Here is a 20,640-nt window from a genome sequence, read left to right as displayed (position 1 = left end):
GAATAAACAAGAATTGGAGAGCTTAATACCATCTGCTAGCTCTGTGGCCAGCCATCTGCTTATATTTTTCAAGGGCTCAACAGATGGACTTGCAATCAAAGAAGTCTGGCCCCTTTTCAGCTTTTTGAAAGGTTTAAAAGATATTTGGACTTTAAATCAATGTAAAAAACAAAGCAGTGTCCAGATGATGCATTAAAATGCTCTTCTGCATTCACAATACTGTTGAATGCAGAAGAGCACTTTATCCACTATACTTTATGTAATTGTCGGAAGACACAAATAATGCTGCACATTACTGAGGAATGTCCCCTCTACAGATTAAGTGGCTAACTAATCACCTTAAAATCAGCAAATGAGGAGGCTATCGCTTGGCTTCAGGGATTTGCATCCACTAAATAAATCAAATCACTGGACAGAGTGTGTGAACAGATACAGTGCTGGTCAATTTAATGGTCACTTACTTTCTGAGGACAGAGCTCTATGATCAATCACTGCATTAAAAATATGCTTAAATTATCATACACCATTACATAGTGACACTTGAAGTTGGCAATAGCATTTAAACTTATTTGTCAAAAGGCTCTCGACTCTACGAGAGGCTTCCCCCAATGTTCACAAATTGACCGACCTGGTGGACTTCACACAGGTTTCAGGAGCCTACCTGCCTCACAATCTCTGGGAAATTCACAATTGAGCAAGCTTTCAAAAGGGTGAACCTGTCATCGCTTGGAGTGAGAGTCGGGTCGCCACCTGCTTTGATTCCTCTGCTGGCCAGCAAGCTGGCCAGTGTGAAATCATGGTCATTTCCAGGCTGCTCCCAGGCCCACCCACCGCGCCTGCACGGTGAACTCAAAATCCTGCCCGAGGAGATTCACAAATAAGGCCCAGGCAGGTATCTGCTGGATATAATGTTGTAAAAATTCCACTTCCTCCTTCCTTTGGTTGGGGGGGGGGGGGGGGGGGGGTGGGGGGGGAGTGGTAAAATTACATTCTTTCTTGCTGCAATTTTGTAAGCATTAACTTGAAATGATGAAAAATGATGGATTCGGGAAACTGCAATGAAATGATATGTGCTCCTGATAAGCACTCGTGAGTTGGGCATTCGAACTTTCAGCCCATATAACAGCATTATGCAAAAGAAGCAATTGTATTTCAAACTGTGGTCAGTGACTTTTCCTTTCTCTTTCAGGGGGTAACTGGTCCAAAGGGACATAAAGGCGATGCGGTAGGTTCTTTACAAATATTACTTCCTCCTGGAGCCAGTCCAATCTTGACAGACAAAAGCGAATTTAAATAGGCCTTTTAATTGTGTTCTAATTAGAATTTGTATCATTGCAGGGCAGGCCGGGGCTGCCTGGACAGCCTGGACCAACTGTAAGTATTTGTAAAAAATGTACTGAATAAATCTAGATGTACATACTGGAGGCTCACAACTGTCTGAGAAACCAAATAACAACCCCATAATTTTCTCAATAGTTGACCGACTATACGTAAATGAGTGGATGCATAATCAGTCAGCAAACTGATGCTCACCTGGACGGAAAAGCTAAAAGGATGAGCGGGACTGGGAGATATCATTGGGTGGGTTCATAAAATACCATAGACTACATATGCTGTAATACCTCCCAGTTGCTTCCTTTCCCAGATACCTATCCAGTTCTTTCTCAAATGTTATCAACACAGTCTGTTTCCCTAGTTTCAGTGAACTTGCCAGATTTACAGAACTGAGGAGGTGCAACTATCAGAAAAGACTGAACAGATTTGGGACTCCTTTCTACGGAAAAGAGAAGACTGAGAGGTGACCCGATAGAGGTCTTTAAAAACAGAAAGAGGTTTGATAGGATAAACAGGGAGAAAAGGGGCTGAATTTTGTCTGTGATGGTGAACTCCTGCTGTCAGGGCTGCAAGCAGGAGGCATCCCTGCTTCAGCCAGCAGCAGGACCCTGGGTGGCAGTCACTTAGGAGGCCACTGCTGGGGCCACTGTTTAATTCAGGATGATACTGGCCCATCCCCAAAATCTTCTGGCCCAATCAGAGGGCTGGCAGCCTCAGCAGCATCACTCAGCTGCTGCAACATCGAGGAGCCTCAATGGCTGGGAGAAGCCACAGCAAGACCTCGGCAATTGGGGTTGGGGAGGTGGAGTCCTGCAGCACCGGCAGAGTCTTTGCCACTCGGGGAACCCTCCGTGGGCCATGGAGCAGCGATAAAAGAGGCCCCCACCCTCACCAGAACCCGCTGGGAGTTCGCCAGGATTTAGTTGGCTGATCCCCCATGTAGTGGCACAGCCTCCTGCTGCCAACAAAATGCCCACAGTGGCAGAATGTGACCCTTAATTGGCCACCTAAGTGGCTTAATTGGCCACCCAGTGGGCAGTTGATCTGCAAAGTTTCCTGCTGTTGGCACTATGGCATGGGGCAGGAAAACTTTGGGCTCTCCTCCTAATGCCTCCCTCCAACATTTTTCCAGCCCTCCCATTGCTCATTAGCCAGGAAAATTCAGCCCAATTTTTCCACTTGTGGTGCTCCAAAACTGATGGATATAAATATGTGTCACTAATAAATCCAATCAGGAATTCAGCAGAAACTTCTTTATCCAGAGAGTGGTTAGAATGTGGAACTTGCTGTCACAGGGAGTAGTTGAGCCGACTAGCACAGATGCACTTAAGGGGAAGCTAGCTAAGTACATGAGGGAGAAAGGAATAGCAAGATATTCTGATGGTGTTTGATGAATATGGAGGCAAGGAAGCTTGTAAGGAGCTTAAACACCAGCATAGATAAATTAAGCTGAATGGCCTGTTTCTGCGCTGTAAACTCCATGGGTAGAATCGCCCCAGATTTGCACTAAATGCAGTAGTGGACGGAGAAAAGACATTTTACCTACCGGCTGCAATGGTGGGTTTTCCCGCCAAATCATCCCCTTCCCGCCTCATTATTTATGCAGCTACAAGAAGCACGCCATCTCGCTGGCAGGCAGCCTCCAATTACCTTGCCGCTTCCTCATGCAGGGCACCATATTTAAACTGCAGCCGCGTACACGGTTCTCCGGTAAAGGCATGGCCCCAAAAGCCAAGAAGAGTGCAGCCCCCTTGATTCAGTGACGCATCACTGGGGCGCCTTCTGGACACCGTGGAGGTCCGCCACGATATCCTCTACCCCCACTCTGGCCGCAGCAGGCCCATCAATCTCAGCACTCCAGCTTAGGAGCCGGTGGCAGTGGTCGTCAGTGCCAATATTGCACATAAGAGGTTGGCCATCCAGTACAGAAAACGGATGAATGATCTCATCCGTGCCACTCGGGAAAGGTAATCATCTCATCACTCTAAACTGTCTCACTCACAGGGCCATCACACATTCACTGGCATCTCACTGCCAGCTCAAAGGACATCACCACCCATTCTCTCACACACATCCTCACATCCCTATCTGGCCTCATCTGCTCTGGAGACTGCTTCCTCAGCCCTCACTATCTTGAGGCCACTTGCACAGGTCAACATGTACCCCCACACACCAAAATACCCACCTTCCCCAGTACAGCCCTCATCCTGCAGCCTCTTCCCTTGCCTGAGGCCACTTCTCCCCCTTCCCCAAGCAAGCCCTAGCCCTGCAGACATTGAAAAGCCAGCCCCACTTTATGGCTGGTCTGGTAGGAAGAGACCTGCCCGTGAGACCCCTAAAAGTGATGTGGTGCTGCCTGTGAAGCCTGGCACTGCTGACTGCAAGTGCTGTTCGAAGCAAGGTGGGCAAACAAACCTCGAAGTCCCGAGCAAAGTGCAGCTCGCCAGGTCCACACCGCTTATGTACAATTGTGAAACACGTCGGCGTGCAATCACACTGACGTGGGCAAATGATCCAGTGTGGGGGTATGATTCTGGTGAGCAGGGCTTATAATGAGATGCTAAAGTATTGAAGTTAGGTTCCTGAAGCGCGGCAGCGGTAGACACGGCCCTTCATTGACAGGTGGTGCAGCCGATCACAAACTGGTTTCCCGATGGCATGAAACTGATTTTTGGCCTTCTCACCATATTGATTCCACCCCCCCCTCCACCCCCACCCCCGCTTGCCATGACGCCCGATGCCAACGGGACTGGACAGTTCTGCCCTATGTTACGTTCTGAGTTATATCAAAACCATCTGGTCACCTTCCCTCTTCTGAGATTGACCCTGTTCACTGTGTCTTTAATGTAGTTTGACATTCAGTTTTGGTTCTAAAATGCACTGTATTACACGTGGTTCATTTCATGACTTTCCTTTTCACATTTCAGGTCACCTCCCTGAACAACAGTGTTATTATTAAAGGTGAAAAGGTAAAAAGAAAATAGCCTATTAATGTTGACTGTGTCACTAATAACCCTGTGGTGGCCAAGCAAGTTCAGAAAGCTTTTGCACTCAGTCCTGGGGACACCTAAGGTGGTTTGTGTCACATCCTTCACTTTGGTGAATGAGAATTGGATCGTCCATTATTTTAGAGAACAATGCTCCCAATTCCCCTTCCTCCACATCTAAAGATTTTGTCTCATATTGGCACTGCTAACCCTTCGCTACAGCCAACTCAAAGCAAACCAGGAATCACAGGTGGGACCTTCAGATCGACATAGAATCATTGAATAACACAGCACAAAAGCAGGTCATTCGGCCCATCGTACCTCTGTTGGCCCTTTGAAAGGCCCTGCTTTTTGTTCATAATCCTGTAAGTTCCTCCTCTTCAACTACTTCCAACTCCCTTTCAAAATTATTTATGAAGTCAGCTTTTACCAGCTTTTCAGATAAAATGTTCCACATCCCAACAACTGAGTGAAAACAGTTCTCCTCATTTGCCCTTAGATATTTTGCCAATGGCATCAATAAAGATAATATTATAAGCATTATATATTAGTACAGTCTCCAGTTAAAATGAAATTAACCCTTACCTTATTGTGCTACAGGGTGATACTGGACTTCCTGGGGAATGGGGTCTTAAGGGAGAACCAGGTGATCCTGGCAGCGCTGGTCCTCCTGGACCAAGGGTGAGTGGATTATACAATTACTGCTGGATGGTCACATTTTTTAATGCATACTTCTGCATGGCTCTGTAGGCAGTGACTGCTCTCTAGTACTCCATCGGACTTCATTTATATGGTAGGGTAGTGAGCCCAATTTTAAGCCTCTCTACACGGCATGAATGGGACAGTCGATTTGTTTTTTCTTTATCCATTCTCGGAGTGAGGGTGTCACTAGTAAAGTCGGCATTTATTGTTCATTCCTAGTTGCCCTTTGAGAAGGTGATGATGGGCCTTATTTTTGAATCGCTACAGTCCATGTGGTTAAGGTACACAGTTTTGACCCAATAACAGAACATCGAGTCAGCATGGTGTCCCACATGAAGGGAAACTGAGAGGTGAGACTGTTCCTCTGCGGCTCCTGAACTTGTCCTTCTAGGTGGTAGAGGTCGTGGGTTTGGGAGGTTCTGCTGAAGAAGCTCTGGCGAGTTGTTGTCATGTTATATTGTAGATTTTTAAAAAATTCTTTCACAGGATGTGGGCTTCGCAGGCTGGGCCAGCATTTATTGCCCATCCCTTGTTGCCCTTGAAGAGCTGGTGGTAAGCTGCCTTCTTGAACCGCTGCAGTCTATGCGGTGTAGGTACACCCACAGTGCTGTTAGGGAGGGAGTCCCAGGATTTTGACCCAGCAACAGTGAGGCATGGTGATATATTTCCAAGTCAGGATGGTTAGTGACTTGGACGGGAACTTCCAGGTGGTGGTGTTTCCATTTATCTGCTGCCCTTGTCCTTCTAGATGGTAGTGGTCTTGGGCTTGGAAGGTGCTGACTAAGGAGCCTTGGTGAATTCCTGCAGTGCATCTTGTAGATTGTACACACTGCTGCTACTGTGCATCGGGGATGGAGGGAGGGAGTGTTTGTGGATGTGGTGCCAATCAAGGGACTGCTTTGTCCTAGACGGGCCCAGCTTCTTCAGTGTTGTAGGAGCTGCACTCTTCCAGGCAAGTAGGGAGTATTCCATCACACTTCTAACTTGTGCCTTGTAGATGGTGGACAAGCTTTGGGGAGTCAGGAGGTGAGTTACTCGTTGCACAATTCTTAGCCTCTGACTTGCTCTTGTAATCACAGTATTTACATGGCTAGTCCATTTCGGTTTCTGGTCAATGGTAACCCTCCCAGGATGTTGATAGTGGGGGATTCAGTGATGGTAATGCCATTGAACTTCAAGGGGCGATGATTGGATTCTCTCTTGTTGGAGATGATCATTGCCTGACACTTGTGTGGTGCGAATGTTATTTGCCACTTGTCAGCCCACGCCTGGATATTGTCCAGGTCTTGCTGCATTTGGACATGGACTGCTTCAGTATCTGAGGAGTGGCAAATGATGCTAAACATTGTGCAATCATCAGTGAATGTCCCCACTTCTGACCTCATGACGGAAGGAAGGTCATTGATGAAGCAGCTGAAGTTGGTTGGGCCTAGGACACTATCCTGAGGAACTCCTGCAGTGATGTCCTGGAGCTGAGATGACTGACCTCCAACAATCGCAGCCATCTTCCTTTGTGCTAGGTATGACTCCAACCAGTGGAGAGTTTTCCCCGTGATTCCCATTGACTGCAGTTTTGCAAGGGCTCCTTAAAGCCACACTCGGTCAAATGCTGCCTAGATGGTACACTCTGCAGCCACAGTGAGCTGGTGGTGGAAGGAGTGAATGATCAAGGTGGTGCATGGGATGCTGATCAGTTTGTTCACACAGGCAATCCAGCTGCTGTCATCTTAGAAAGGCCCTTCCCTTCTGATTGGCAGCCAGCTTTTCGGCCTGTTTGGAAAAGTAGACCCTTAAAGAGGTGGGCCCAAGATTTTCTTTCATTTCATATATTTGTGCATAGGGTCAGGCACGGCAGGAATGCTCCAGGCTCCAGAAAAAAAAGTACTGTGGACTACTTTCCTTCAGATTAGATTTTAAACAATGGTTTTAGAAACAAAGTTGGTATTTGTCTGAGTTGCTTCCCTTTACCAAAAATGGTTGCCATGTTGGATGATGCCTTGGGAAAGGGTTACACGCGACCTTCTCAATGGAATGTGACAGATATCTAATAATATATCGGATGGTACAGGCACTTCCTTGGATACCCTTCTCTAGCCCTGGGACACTAACAGTGGCTGTCATCCTTACCCTATCTAATTGTCTAAGAAAACTCAACACAGCCCAGCCCCACTTCCTGGTCCTTTTGGTCCAGGACTGCTCCACATAGACTGAGTACCAGCTAACCAGCGCATATAGCAACCAAGGGCTGGAATTTCCGGTCTCGTGCGTGGGGGTAATCTTGCGGGCGAGACGGAAAATCTGAAGGACCAGCCAAAGGCCTGCTGACTTCAGGCGGGAATTTCCAATCCCACGGCGGGTGGGACCAGAAAATCCCAGCTTTAGTCTTTCCTCCTTTATCAGAAAGCAAAACCTGTTTCAATCACAATTATTTTTCTCACCGAACATTTTAAACTTAAGAGAATTCACAAGCAGATTTCAAAAGAGTCTACAGCTTAGAATCAGGCCATTTGGCCCATCTAGTCCATGTTAACATTTATGCCTCCTCCCACCCTTCTTCATCTCACTCTATGAGCATATATTCCTATCGATTTTTCCCTCATGTGTTTATCTAGCTTCCCTTTAAATGTATCTATGATTGAAGTGCAGGTTCCACTAGATCTGCTGTGATATTTATATATAATATTATTTGTTTATAGTTTCTTTCATAATATATAATGATTATCTTTTTATGTTCTAGGGTCTAACAGGCCCTCCAGGGCCACCTGCTTACAGAACGGTAAGTTGGGACTGTCATTAGCTTTACTGAAAAGTGGAATCTTCTTTTTCCTTCAGGTTGGATCTTCCCAGTGTAAGCACAGTCCCCAAACACACTGCTTGTTGTGTTACTAACCTTCACATAAGAGTAAAATATTGCAGGTGCTGGAAATCTGAATTATAAACAGAAGGTGCTAAACATACTCAGCAGGTCTGACAGCATCTGTGGAGAGAGAAAAACAGAGTTTAATGTTTGAGATCGATGACCTTTCATCAGAACTCTGAGAGAAGAATTGTTGAGTGCTGATTCACTGAAACTTGGTCTGAACCGAATTTACTTGTTTTCCAGCATGGCGCTCAAAAGAATGGAGGTGTGAAGGGTGTGAAGGGAGAGAAGGTAAGTTCCAAGTCTTATCCAATGTATGAAAAGGTGCTTTTTGTCCAGAGATGCATGTCTATACCATGCAGCTCACTAAGCATCACTCAAATTCTAACCAATTTGAGATCCTATTCTCCTCGCCTGACACCTTGTTGAGATGCACTGAATTATGCAGCATAGAGGGAGGCCGTTCGGCACACCCTACCTGTGCCATTTTGTCCTCAGATTTCAAAAACAACACGCTGCATAAAAAAAACTCCTCATCTCCTCCCTGATTCTTTTGTCCATTATCTTAAATCTGTGCCTTTTGGTTACCAACCCTCCTGCCAATAGAAACAGTTTCTCCATATCCAATCTGGCAATGTGGAAAATTGCCCAGGTATGTCCAGTGCACCAAAAGCAGGACAAATCCAACCTGGCCAATTACCGCCCCATCAGTCTACTCTCAATCATCAGTAAAGTGAAAGGAGAGGTCATCAACAGTGCTATCAGGCAGCACTTGCTTAGCAATAACCTGCTCACTGACGCCCAGTTTGGGTTCTGCCAGGGTCACTCAGCTTCTGACCTCATTACAGCCTTGGTCCAAACATGAACAAAAGAGCTGAACACCAGAGGTGAGGTGAGAATGACTGCCCTTGACATCAAGGCACCATTTGACCGAGTGTGGCATCAAGGAGCCCTAGCAAAACTGGAGTCAATGGGAATCAAGGGGAAAACTCTGCTGGTTGGAGTCATACTTAACACAAAGGAAGATGGTTGTGGTTGTTGGGGGTCTGTCATCTCAGCTCCAGGACATCACTGCGGGAGTTCCGCAATGACTTTCCTTCCATCAGAAGGTCAGAAGTGGGGATATCCAGGCTTGGGCTGACAAGTGGCAAGTAACACTCGCGCCACACAAGTGCCAGGCAATGACCATCTCCAATAAGAGAGAATCTAACCATCAACCTTTGACTTTCAATGGCATTACCATCACTGAATTCCTCCACCATCAACATCCTGAGGGTTACCACTGACCAGAAACTGAAATGGACTAGCCATATAAGCACTGTAGCTACAAGGGCAGATCAGAGGCTAGGAATCCTGTGATGAGTTACTCACCTCCTGACTCCCCAAAGCATGTCCACCATCTACAAGGCGTAAATCAGGAATGTGATGGAATACTCTCCACTTGCCTGGATGAGTGCATTTCCATTAACACTCAAGAAACTTGACACCATCCAGGACAAAGCAGCCTGCTTGATTGGCACCCCATCCACAAACAGTCATTCCCTCCAACACGGACGAACAATGGCAGCAGTGTGTATCATCTACAAGATGCACTGCAGAAACTCACCAAGGCTTCTTAGGCAGCAGCTTTCAAAACTACCATCTAGAAGGAAAGGACAGCAGATAGATGGGAATGCCACTGCCTGGAAGTTCCTCTCCAAGCCACTCACCATCCTGACTTGGAAATATATCGCCGTTCCTTCACTGTCACTGGATCAAAATCCTGGAACTCCCTCCCTAACAGTACTTAAGCGTACCTAGACTACAGAGACTGCAGCAGCTCAAGAAGGCAACTCACCACCACCACCTGAAAGGCAATTAGGGATGGGCAATAAATGCTGGCCTAGCCAGTGACACCTACATCCCATAAAATTAATTTAAAAAATTTAAATCCCTCATAATTTTGAACTCTGCGATTAAATCTCCTCCTGAACCTTCTCTTTGCTGAGAACAATCCCAGCTTCTCTAGTGTCTCAGTGGGTGCTTTTCCTCTGCTCTCCCAATTGGCCATTATGGATGTTTGATTTTTGTTACTGAGATGAATGGGCTTTTTTACTTGACCAGGTGGGTGGTGCTATCATGGCTGAGACCCTACCCCCACCCTACAGTTCTCACTTGATCTTAACACACACGAGGTTCAGGAAAGGGTCACTAAGTAGTGACCAAGGGAGAGAAATCTTTGGCACCAGTAGACTGAAGACATTAATTGCTCCTTTTCAACTAGTTCAATTAGTTCATTATGATGCAGGAATGGTCTGTGCATCTTCCTGCTCCCTATTGCTCAGCCACTTGTGAATATGGGGTTGATTTTCCTCTGTGACTTGCTCTTGCACATTGAGAAATTAGATGCACAGTGTATGCAGTTCTTTGTCCATTGATTTTAAAGCTGTGCATAGCACACTTTCATTTTCCCTCACTAAATGCCTAGTAGGGAAAGCTTCCTAATGGCCCTTCGAACTCTGAGAACGTCTCCGCGTATGTTTCGCCACTATGCTTCCACATAGGCTAAGTGCACTGTGGAAACTAATGGCAACTGGGAAGGGAAGGAATGTATGAAAAATATCAAGGTGATTATACAACAAAACACATTTTCAGAGATGAAGAAAAAGCAAGGTTTCCTATCCATGCTTTTTGATGCCCTTCATTCCACCAGAATCTGTAGTGAAAACATCCAGATTTGAGTGAAATGAAGAACATTAAGACATGGGATCCAACGAGTGGGAATATACAGAGGAGTTTTTTGCAGGGGATGGGACTTTATTTTTAACTGTGGTATAATTACAAGAAGTTAAATGATTATGTAACAAGCTACTCTTGAAGGAAGAAGAAATTGCATTTATATGGAGTCTTTCACAATCTCAGGATACTCCAAAGCACTTTACAGCAGATGGGGTACTTGCAACATGTCACTGTTGCAAATTAAGAAACTTAGCAGCCAATTTGTGCAGAGCAAAATTCCACAAACAGCATTGACCATCTAGTGCTGGTTGAGGGATAAGTATTGGACACTTGGAGAAGTCCCTATTCTTTTTCAAATTGTTGTCATGGAATATTTTATGTCCATGTGAAAGGGCAGATGGGGCCTTGGTTTAACATCCCTTCTGAAAGACAACATTCCTGGTCATGTAGCATCTCTTCAGTACTGCACTGAAGTGCCAACCTAGATTATGTGCCCAAGTACCTGGAGTGGGGCTTGAACATATAACCTGTGGACTCAGAGGTGGGAGTGCTAAGATTGACCAGTAGTTTTTTTTCTTGTACTCTACCTTGAAGTGTCAGGGAGGGATTAGAAGAGCTTCCCAGGCATGGGGAAAGGATTGGAGTCTAGAACAGACTTTGAGCATTCTTGAGAGTTAAGAGTTGTTGAGAGGAAGAGAAGTGTTTGGCACAAGATAAACTGTTGACATTTATCCATAAAAATGCAAGTGTTAACCAATTTCTGAAAAATTCTGCTTCTTCAAATGTTTAACTTCCTTTTTATTTTTTAAAATTCTGCAATTAGGGTGATCCTGGAATGAAAGGTGAAGCTGGGCAGAACGTAAGTTCCTGTAACACCTTCAGTGTTGCATTGGGGTGGGGAAAGGGTCTTTGTATTGAATGTTAGATTTGTGAGCATCAGTAGAAAGTCAGTCACACTCAAACTGAGACCAGGCCAGAATCTGGCTTAAGTCAAATTGATACAGATCGTTTCATTAAGAAAAAAAAATCTAATTTATTCGAGAGTTTCTGATTTTCGCTCCTGGATGAGGTATGTATCTGAATGCCCAATATTCCGAATCCTATTCCCAGTAAAAGCTTTGATGGAATGGAAGGTATCCCAGCACATTTAGATCTTGTTTCAAGGTTGATGGGTTCAAGGTAGCTCAGGTTCTGTCAATCAATCATTGTATCCAGTTTGTCTATAAGTACTGAAAGATCCCTTTGCCAATGCCTCTAGCTGCCTGAGTGGTCCACCAGTTATTGGTTCAGATCTTCTCAAACACATCACATTTTCTCAGTTTTAGCTCTCCACATTCCAGCTCAGCCCGTTTCATCAATTTTGAGAGTATGGACCTTCAACAATATAGATTGCAAATCTTCCTCATTGTAGGCTACTCACTGTAACATGCTCTAATGTTACTGTAAAAATTCTGGGTTAAGAGCCTGTCTCAAAAGAGATGCTTTTGCAATCCACCTTGCCCAGCACATGAATCTGCAAGTCAGGAAGTCATCACTGAAGCTCCATCTTTGACTTGCTGCCCGTTGGGAGCATGGTGTTGTGGAATCACCCCATCCCCATCTGAATACATCTTTCTGGTTCCTACCATGACAGGAAAGAAACTACAGATTCAATGCAATCAGTTACAATAAATTATTAATTGCTGCCTGTTTGTGGGCCCATGGGAATTGCTAGATGAAAAAAAGACCGAAGTCCATCGAGTTCACTTTCAAACAAACTGATAGGTGCATGATGCAACAACAATGGAGCTGTTGACTGATCATAGCAATCAATGAAGAGTGCAAGAGAGCATGCCAGGAGCAGCACCAGGCATGCTTAAAAATGAGGTGTCAACCTGGTATACTACAACACAGGACTATTTGCATACCAAATTGAACAAGCAGCATGCAATAGACAAAGCTAAACCATTCCACTAACACTTCAGATTAGAGCTCTGCATTGCTGTCACATTCAGTCATGAATGGTGGCGGACAATTAAAACAGCCAGCACAAGGAGGAAACTCCACCAATATCCCCATCCGCGATGATGGGGGAGTCCAGCACATCAATGCAAAAGCAAGGCTGAAGCATTTTCAATTATCTTCAGCCAGAAGTGCCAATTGGATGATCAATCTCAACCTCCTCCTAAGTTTGCTAGTCTTCAGCCCATTTGATTTACTCCACATGATATCAAGGAACAGCTGAAGGAACTGCATACTGCAAAGGTTATGGGTCCTGACAACCTTATGGTAATAGTACTGAAGACTTCTGCTCCAGAACTACCCATGCCCCTGGCCAAACTGTTCCAGTACAACTACAACACTGGCATCTAAATGACAATGTGGAAAATTGCCCAGGTATGTCCTGTACACAAAAAGGAAGACAAATCTAATTTGGGCAATTATCAGCCCATCAGCCTCCTCTCGATCAAGAGCAAAGTGATGGAAGACTTTGCCGATAGTGCTATTAAGTGACATTTACACAGCAATAACCTGCTCACTGATGCTCAGTTTGGGTTTTACCAGAGCCAGTCAGCTCCTGACCTCATTACAGCCTGGGATAAACAAAAAGAGCTGAATTCCAGAGGTGAGGTGAGAGTAACTGCCCTTGACAGCAAGACAGAGGCTGACCAAGTGTGGCACCAAGGACCTTTTGCAAAACTGGAGTCAATGGGAATGAGGGGGAAAACTCTCCGCTGGTTGGATTCAAGATGGTTGTGGTTGTTGGAGGCTAAACATCTCAGTTCCAGGATATCACTGCAGGAGTTCCTCAAGGTAGTGTCCTAGGCCCAACTATCTTCAGCTGCTTCATCAAGGACCTTCCCTCCCTCATAAGGTCAGAAGTGGGATGTTTGCACAATGTTCAGCACCATTTGCAACTCCTCAGATCTGAAGCAGTTTGTATCCATATGCAGAAGACCTGGACAACATTCAGGCTTGGGCTGATAAGTGGCAAGTGACATTTGTGCTACACAAATGCCAGGCAATGGCCATCTCCAACAAGAGAGAATTTAACCATTGCCCCCTGACATTCAATGGCATTACCATCGCTGAATCTTCTGCTATCAACATCCTGGGGCTTACCATTGACCAGAAACTGAACTGGACTAGCCATGTAAATACTGTGGCTACAAGAGCAGGTCATTGGCTGGGAACTCTGTGGAGAGTAACTCACCCCCTTACTCCCCAAAACCTGTCCATCATCTACAAGGCTCAAGTCAAGAGTCTGATGGAATATTCTCCACTTGTGTGGATGAGTGTAGCTCCAGCAATATTCAAGAAATCCAACACCATCCAGGACAAAGCAGCCCACTTGATCGGCACTCCATCCACCAACCTTAACATGCACTGCCTCCTCCACTGACGCACAATAGCAGCAGTGTATACTGTGTACAAGATGCACAATCAGAGTTCCAGAGGGTTCCAGGTGCAGGGTAATTGCCCATCAAAAGTTTAAACTTCCCCGGCAATTCCCGTGCAGTCCTTGCCTGGGGGACGTCCAGGGCTCCCTCACACATATTCCGGGGTACCTCTGGGATACATCCCAATGTTTAACAATATGTAAATCTAGTTTAATTTCTCATATTCCTGTCAGGGAGCTGTCACTCATCATGAAATAGACCAGTGACCCCTTTAAGATTCTAATTATTAAATAAATGACACATTTTTCCAGCATAAAATTAAATCTGTGGGTTCAAAAGTACCACTCCTGGATTTCAATACATAATATAATAATCCAATGCAGTATTGTGTATTATCAACAATGTTCTCATTCAGATGTGATTTTATGAAAAATGCCTTAGAACACTTCTGAGAGATCTAATATAAATGCAGACTTCCGTCAAATTTTGTCTGTTAATGTTCCTGGAAAATTTTTATTATATTAAAAACTCTATATTTATTCACATTCATGTTGTTTTGTGAACCAGTTAGTAAGTTTATTTGGAAAATATGCCCAAATCTGTTTAATGCACTATCCTCACATCCCCACTGTGATAATTACTGTAGTGATTTGTGCACTGACCCTGTGTTAAACACTGCATGCATATACTGCATCAGCTGGGACTTAGAAAAATTTGATATCTGAAACTTTGTGATCACTATAGAGCTTGAGTTCCTTGACCACTTTAGGTGTCGGTTGAATATCTTCTGCTAAGTACTTTGACGCTGATCATATTGTTTCAGCTTCACTTCCATGGCATTTGATCATCATTGATGTCAGTTGAATGCTTTTAACTGCTTTGAAGGCAAATAAATGTTTGCAATTGATGCAGTTTGAGCATTGTGTGATTTCATTTCAGGCCAGTGATTTCATTTGATTGCTTTTAGATGACAAATCATGACTGAATGATCGCTTCAGAATGCAGATCAAATGAGTGCAAATGAACACTGTTGAGCACAGAATGATGCCAAATGTTTCTGGTAGGGGAGATGGCCCACCACCACATTTCCAAGGGAAATTAGGGATGGATAACAAATGCTGGCCTTGCCAGCAAAGCCCACAGCTCATGAAAAAATAAATTTTAAAAAATCTCATCAATTAACCTACAGACCCAAACATGGAGCGTGAAAAGCTCCAATGGTGGAAAGCTTTAGGAATCATAGGTCCAAAGTCATATGGACCTCCTTTAGCATGCTGTTGTTATCACATGTTGTGTCTCAGATTGCACCTATGCTGTATCCCAAAATTTTATTCTCTGAAGGAAGTCTACCTAAGTTACATTTGAATGAATCAATACTCATGAGCCTGATTCATGGATTGGCCACTCGCTCACTTTCCAGAGATTAATTTTGAGCTTATCCCCTACTCCTACCCTTCAACTGCAGCCCATGCCTTCTGGCTTTACTGTTCCGGACAAGATGGAATAGCTTGTCGTGGTTCAATTCCTTATGAAAGATAATATAGTGTTATGACCACGTGAGGAGGGGCTGAATGGCCCCTCTTTGCCCTCTCAACATTTGACCACAACAAACTTTTTCTTGTCTGCAAAAGCCATACTTGCCAATTCAGTGAGTACTTAACTGTTTACGCACTGTGATCATAAAAGAACCAATAAGACAGGTTTTCTTCAGTTTAACAAAGAAAGCGGTTTATTTTATTATACTTAAACTGATCTAACTAAAATAATAAAATGCGCACCAACTTTTGCACACATGCGCGCGCACAGACACACACACACACACACACAGACGCACACTCAGAGTATAAGTTGGGAGGTGGAAAGGAGAATGATTTCTGCTTGGGTGTGGGACAGCTGGCCACATGTGATCTCCTGCTGGTCAGCTCATTGGATATGGATGCATGATAAGCATAGTGAATCCTGTGACAGGGCGGACAGGATGTTGACAGCCATGCCACTTCCTCCTCAGCTGGACAATAGCTAGTAGAAGTGCAGGGTTTCCTGGAGCCAACATCATGTATACCTGAGGTGATCTGTGAACAAATTGCAGTAATCCACCTAGTCAGCATATTTTATTTCCAGCCCTGAGCATTTCAGTCAATGGGAAGCCCTGTACTGAGCATCGGTCTACTCCTGGCCTTCCCCACCACCCCGTCATGGTGAAGCCCATCCAGGAGGACCACATACATCCATGTGCATGGAGACTGCAGCATTGACCGGGATAATAAAAGCCATGACTGTGCACCCTCCCTCAAATATTATTGGGCTTCTCTCCATCACCCTTGAGACACCCTGATTTGAAAGGTCCTTGTTTTGCCATTATGGACATACCATCCACCCCATTATCAGCCATGAGCATCTACCCAGGACCCTTGAGGTTCTAAAGCGGCACATTGTTGTCTCACCCCGCCCCTCTCCCGCCCTCCTCAGGGCGCTAACCCCTGCCTCCCTCTTTCCATGCCTCCCTGTCCCCCTCCGCCCCCACTCCTTCGTCAATTTGAATTGCCTTTCAGCGCAGACTTTACTGCAGCTCTCAATCTTGCTGGGATCTCGATGTTATGAGAGCCATGAATCAATAAGTAAACCTGCTGCTGAGTGGACTTCACCATAGAGAGGAGAGCACACCTGGACAGGGTTTTTATGCAATTGACTCATAATCATTAGGGTGCCCCTTTAGTCAGTCAATTGTGTTCAGGACCAGGGAGAGAAATCATGGGCCCTGGTGCTTCTTCTGTTTCCAGGCCCATTATTGCCACCGCCCCCCCCCCTCCACTTTGACCCCCCAATCATGCATGATAATTTTTCTCCTTTCAAGATTCACCAATCAATCACAGAAAGATCCTAGTAAAGTGATAACACCCATTGTTGACAACTGGTTACAAATATTGTCCGATATATATGCAGCATGGGTCATTAAAATTAAGAGCAGCGACGATATACTGCAGTGTTAGTTTGTGTTCAGCCAATAGGTGATCCCCCTCTCCGTGACTATTAAACAAACCAAAGAGCATGCATTTTATTTTGACAGAATTGTGCAATATTGTTAATTTGACAGGAAAATATTCTATTAGCTATTTATAACAATGTGCAGATGATAACACTGATTTTGGTTACTGCCTCAGCCCTCATTAACATGTTCTGCACATTGTACCATATAGCCACGGTGACAGTAATTTCATTTTTGGGGAAAAAGATTCAATACTTGAAACCCAGATAAACTGCACAAGATCTTTTCCATTCTATCAAAGTAGAAGAAGACTTTCTTCTGCCTGGATGCATGATATTATTCAATATAAGTATTTCATACAAGGGATGTAATTGGACTCTGTTTTATCAGTAATCTCTCAGGGTAGAAAGATCAAATGACTCCTGAGCAACAAAGTGGAATAATTGAATAACATAGGTCTTCACTGTCAGTGAGATGCATTGGAACCCTCAGGTGTCTCTGTGAGACACAGCTTTTAAGAGGGCAGAGGACAAAAACTGCAAGGTTCGTAATTATATGTTTTTTCTTGATCAGCATGCGTGAAGACTCTGCTGATTGCTGCTTCTCATCACAATGTATTTTCAATATCTACAATGCAATACAACTTTATCATACCTCAAAAACTCATAAAAAAACACCAAGATAGGGTGGGATAATAGGCAAGTAGACAAAAAGACAAGATTGAAGTCAATGGAATAACAGTCACGTACAGTGTAAAATAGTTTACTGATTCGCTATGAGCTGTGATAGACCAAGACCTCACCCTGTGTATTTTTCTTATAAAATATGTAGAGATATGCCCATTGCTATCTCTAAAAATTTCAAACTGGACAAAGACCTAAAATGATTGAATCTATTTCTGCCTGTGACCCCAAACAAAAGATGTTACCTGGCAGTATTGGGGAAACTCACATATCGTTATCCTTGAAGAACCACTGACGATCCTCTGTGTGACTAAATTCAAAGAGAGCTATACAAAGGTCATCTGCATTTCATAACCCAAGCTGGCCACCAGGAGACTGCTCATCTGCTAAGATAAAGGGCCCTGCAAACTTCCTTTCAATTCATAATGGCTGAGATATTTTTTCAGGAACCCAGACGAGGGGTACATGTCCTTTGTCAAAGAAAATGTGGCGAGGTGGGAGTCATGTGACATGGGCCTCTGGCTTGTGGAACAAGTAATATTGCCTTGCTAAACTGCAAAGTCCCAGTCTGCCTTTTTATTACCTGCCTAGCAGCAACACAGACCAGGAGCTCTGGCCCAGGTTGGACACCTGGCCCCATCTACACTGCTTTGGCTGGAAATTCTGTACCATCGCCTACAAGACTGATTAATCTCTGTGTGCCTATCTCATCGTGCAAAGTCAACACCACCAGAAAAGTGAGCTATACAGCATTGGTTTTTAACCTGCCAACCTCCATGAAGGAATATCTCATTGGATTTTGATTCTGGACTCTGGAACTCACATGAAACAATACTTATTTTCTCTGTGCTCTCTACACTGTGGATCTACCTTTTTTTCATCCCTCTTTTATTGTATGAATGCAAAGGAGGCAATGTTGCAACCCTTTTTCTGTGTTTTGGGTGTGTTCATTTTATCTCGAGTTTGCTGTGGGGTTATTAATGGAAAATTGGATCACACCAGAACCGAGGGGTTGGGAAATATGCCACCACTTATAAAGAAGGAAACAAATCAAAAACACTTTTCTGTTTATGGAAGGGTGGTGAGAGAAGTTAGTGCTGTTTAATTACTGCCCTGCACCCCCTCCTCCCCCCCCCAACTTTGCCTAACAGACCCTACTATGCACACCTTTTCTGGCAATTTCCAATTAGTTGAAAAATTGCAGGGACTTCACTTGCCATTTTTGAATGGAGGACACTCTCTCGCCAGTTGCTGCACTGCTGCTGCTGACCTTCAGGCAGTTACGTGGTTTTTTTGGCAGGCTTTTTAAAAAAAGAACTCAGAAACACGAAGATGCCGGAAGGCTGGAAGCAGCCACGTAGCAACAAATAAAATTGACCTGACGCTGACAGACTGGCTGGACAAAAAAAACCGAGTGTTCAGCTTGACAGTTCCGAGTTTTTTCAGATTTGAAGTTCTGGCTGGACAACTTGAGACTTCCATTTAAAAAACTGAGCCAGTGCCTCCCCCAGTTTGCGGGCCCTGGTGTTCGTCACCATCTGCACCCTCTCTCCCAGGTCCTGATTATGTTCACCTTTAACTCCATCTGCCTGAAAAGACCCCCTTCCCACTTTGAGAATTCACACTTACAGAGCAACTGTGTTGTAAAGAAGAGTCTTTAGAAATGGTGTGCTGAACTTTCCAGACACACTCCACCACCTTCTACTCTCTCCCTGTCACCCACCAACTTTACCCTTAAACCGCTCATTATAATCATTCCTTTCTCTTCTGTTACCCTTGAACCTGACCCATTACCCTTGGGCCCATAACTATCACCCTCCACTTGATTTCTCTCCCCTCTGAGCCTACACAAGCTACAGCCCCCATCCCACCTTGACCCTTCCCATTATCCATGCCCCCTCCCCCCCCCATCCCCCCATTCCATGAGACCATCTGCTACCTGACCATGATCCTGGACCTGTCACCCTATTGCATCCCACGAACTCCTGTCACTGTGATTGTTCCCTTCCCTGCCCAGTACCCTCAGTTCAACCTCCATAGACGACATCAACCCTGCTCTTGAGGAAACGCCCCTCCCCACCCATCCACAGGTCCCCCATACCCATCATGCAAGGCCCTTCCCTCCCTCCCACATCCCTGCACCCTTGCCTTCCCTCCCTGGCTTCATCCTTGCCCTGCACTACCCCTTCGTTTAACCAGCCTTCCTGCCCCATGCCCCATGCCCCTTAGACTGTCACCACCTGATCATCACCTTGTTGAACAATGCTCCCCAAACAAAAGTGACTGCTCACTCCAACTGCAGCAAGTTGACTACCTTGCCTGCTACATGCCACTCATGTGCAGTTGTGGATCTGAAGGCATATATTGCTCACTCGCCGATAACTCAATTGAGAAGGGAACTTAATTCTGGCAAGCTGGCCTTTTAATGAGCATGTATGGCATGCAGATGCAGCAAATGTGCTTCCTGACGCTTGCCAACAGGAAGATCAACATGCCTTCAAACTTCCCTGAACTTAATTACAAAAGTTTATCCTGCCATTGGGAAGTTGATATTTGGCCTCTGGCTAAATTAATTTCTCCCACCCCTCCTTCCCACTCCCAGGAGCATCACAAGATTGTGCCCTCAAAGTCCACACACATACACAAATACAGCGGAAGGACAGGTTGGTCAAATTAGGGTCCAGAAAAGTTAAAAGGAATTCACAGACTATAGTTTGCTGACTCAGCTGGCTTCAGGCTGGACTGGGTGGTCTTGCTTGCATTATCAAGGTGGTTTGAAACTACAGATGGATGATCTCTCTGTTCTGCTGGAGACATGGCTGAGGAGTTGAGTTCTTTCTTTAAAATGTTGTCTGCTGCACATGGAGAGAGCCAAACAATAGTAGACAGGGCCCAAAAGCTTGCAAGTTGGATGGAGGGAGAGAGAGGGAGGAAGGATCACTCTCGGCTTCTGAGCTGCTTACTCTGTTCTGCAGAAAAAAAACGTGCT

General features: G+C 44.9%; 1 protein-coding gene across 1 annotated transcript in view; it reads left to right on the top strand.

Annotated features, from left to right (window-relative positions):
- The window catches only part of LOC121286154 (collagen alpha-1(VII) chain-like), a 188,135-nt gene that overhangs the window by 116,930 nt on the left and 50,565 nt on the right, over window positions 1-20,640 (top strand). Inside the window, exons 46-52 of the mRNA XM_041203135.1 lie at window positions 1,190-1,225; window positions 1,339-1,374; window positions 4,263-4,304; window positions 4,923-5,003; window positions 7,762-7,800; window positions 8,128-8,175; window positions 11,426-11,461. Coding sequence (XP_041059069.1) covers window positions 1,190-1,225; window positions 1,339-1,374; window positions 4,263-4,304; window positions 4,923-5,003; window positions 7,762-7,800; window positions 8,128-8,175; window positions 11,426-11,461 — 318 coding nt within the window. The remainder of the gene's footprint in view (window positions 1-1,189; window positions 1,226-1,338; window positions 1,375-4,262; window positions 4,305-4,922; window positions 5,004-7,761; window positions 7,801-8,127; window positions 8,176-11,425; window positions 11,462-20,640) is intronic.

The sequence above is a fragment of the Carcharodon carcharias genome, chromosome 13 (assembly GCF_017639515.1).
Source record: "Carcharodon carcharias isolate sCarCar2 chromosome 13, sCarCar2.pri, whole genome shotgun sequence".
Taxonomy (NCBI): Eukaryota; Metazoa; Chordata; class Chondrichthyes; order Lamniformes; family Lamnidae; genus Carcharodon; species Carcharodon carcharias.
This window is presented reverse-complemented; position numbering and strand designations above follow the sequence as displayed.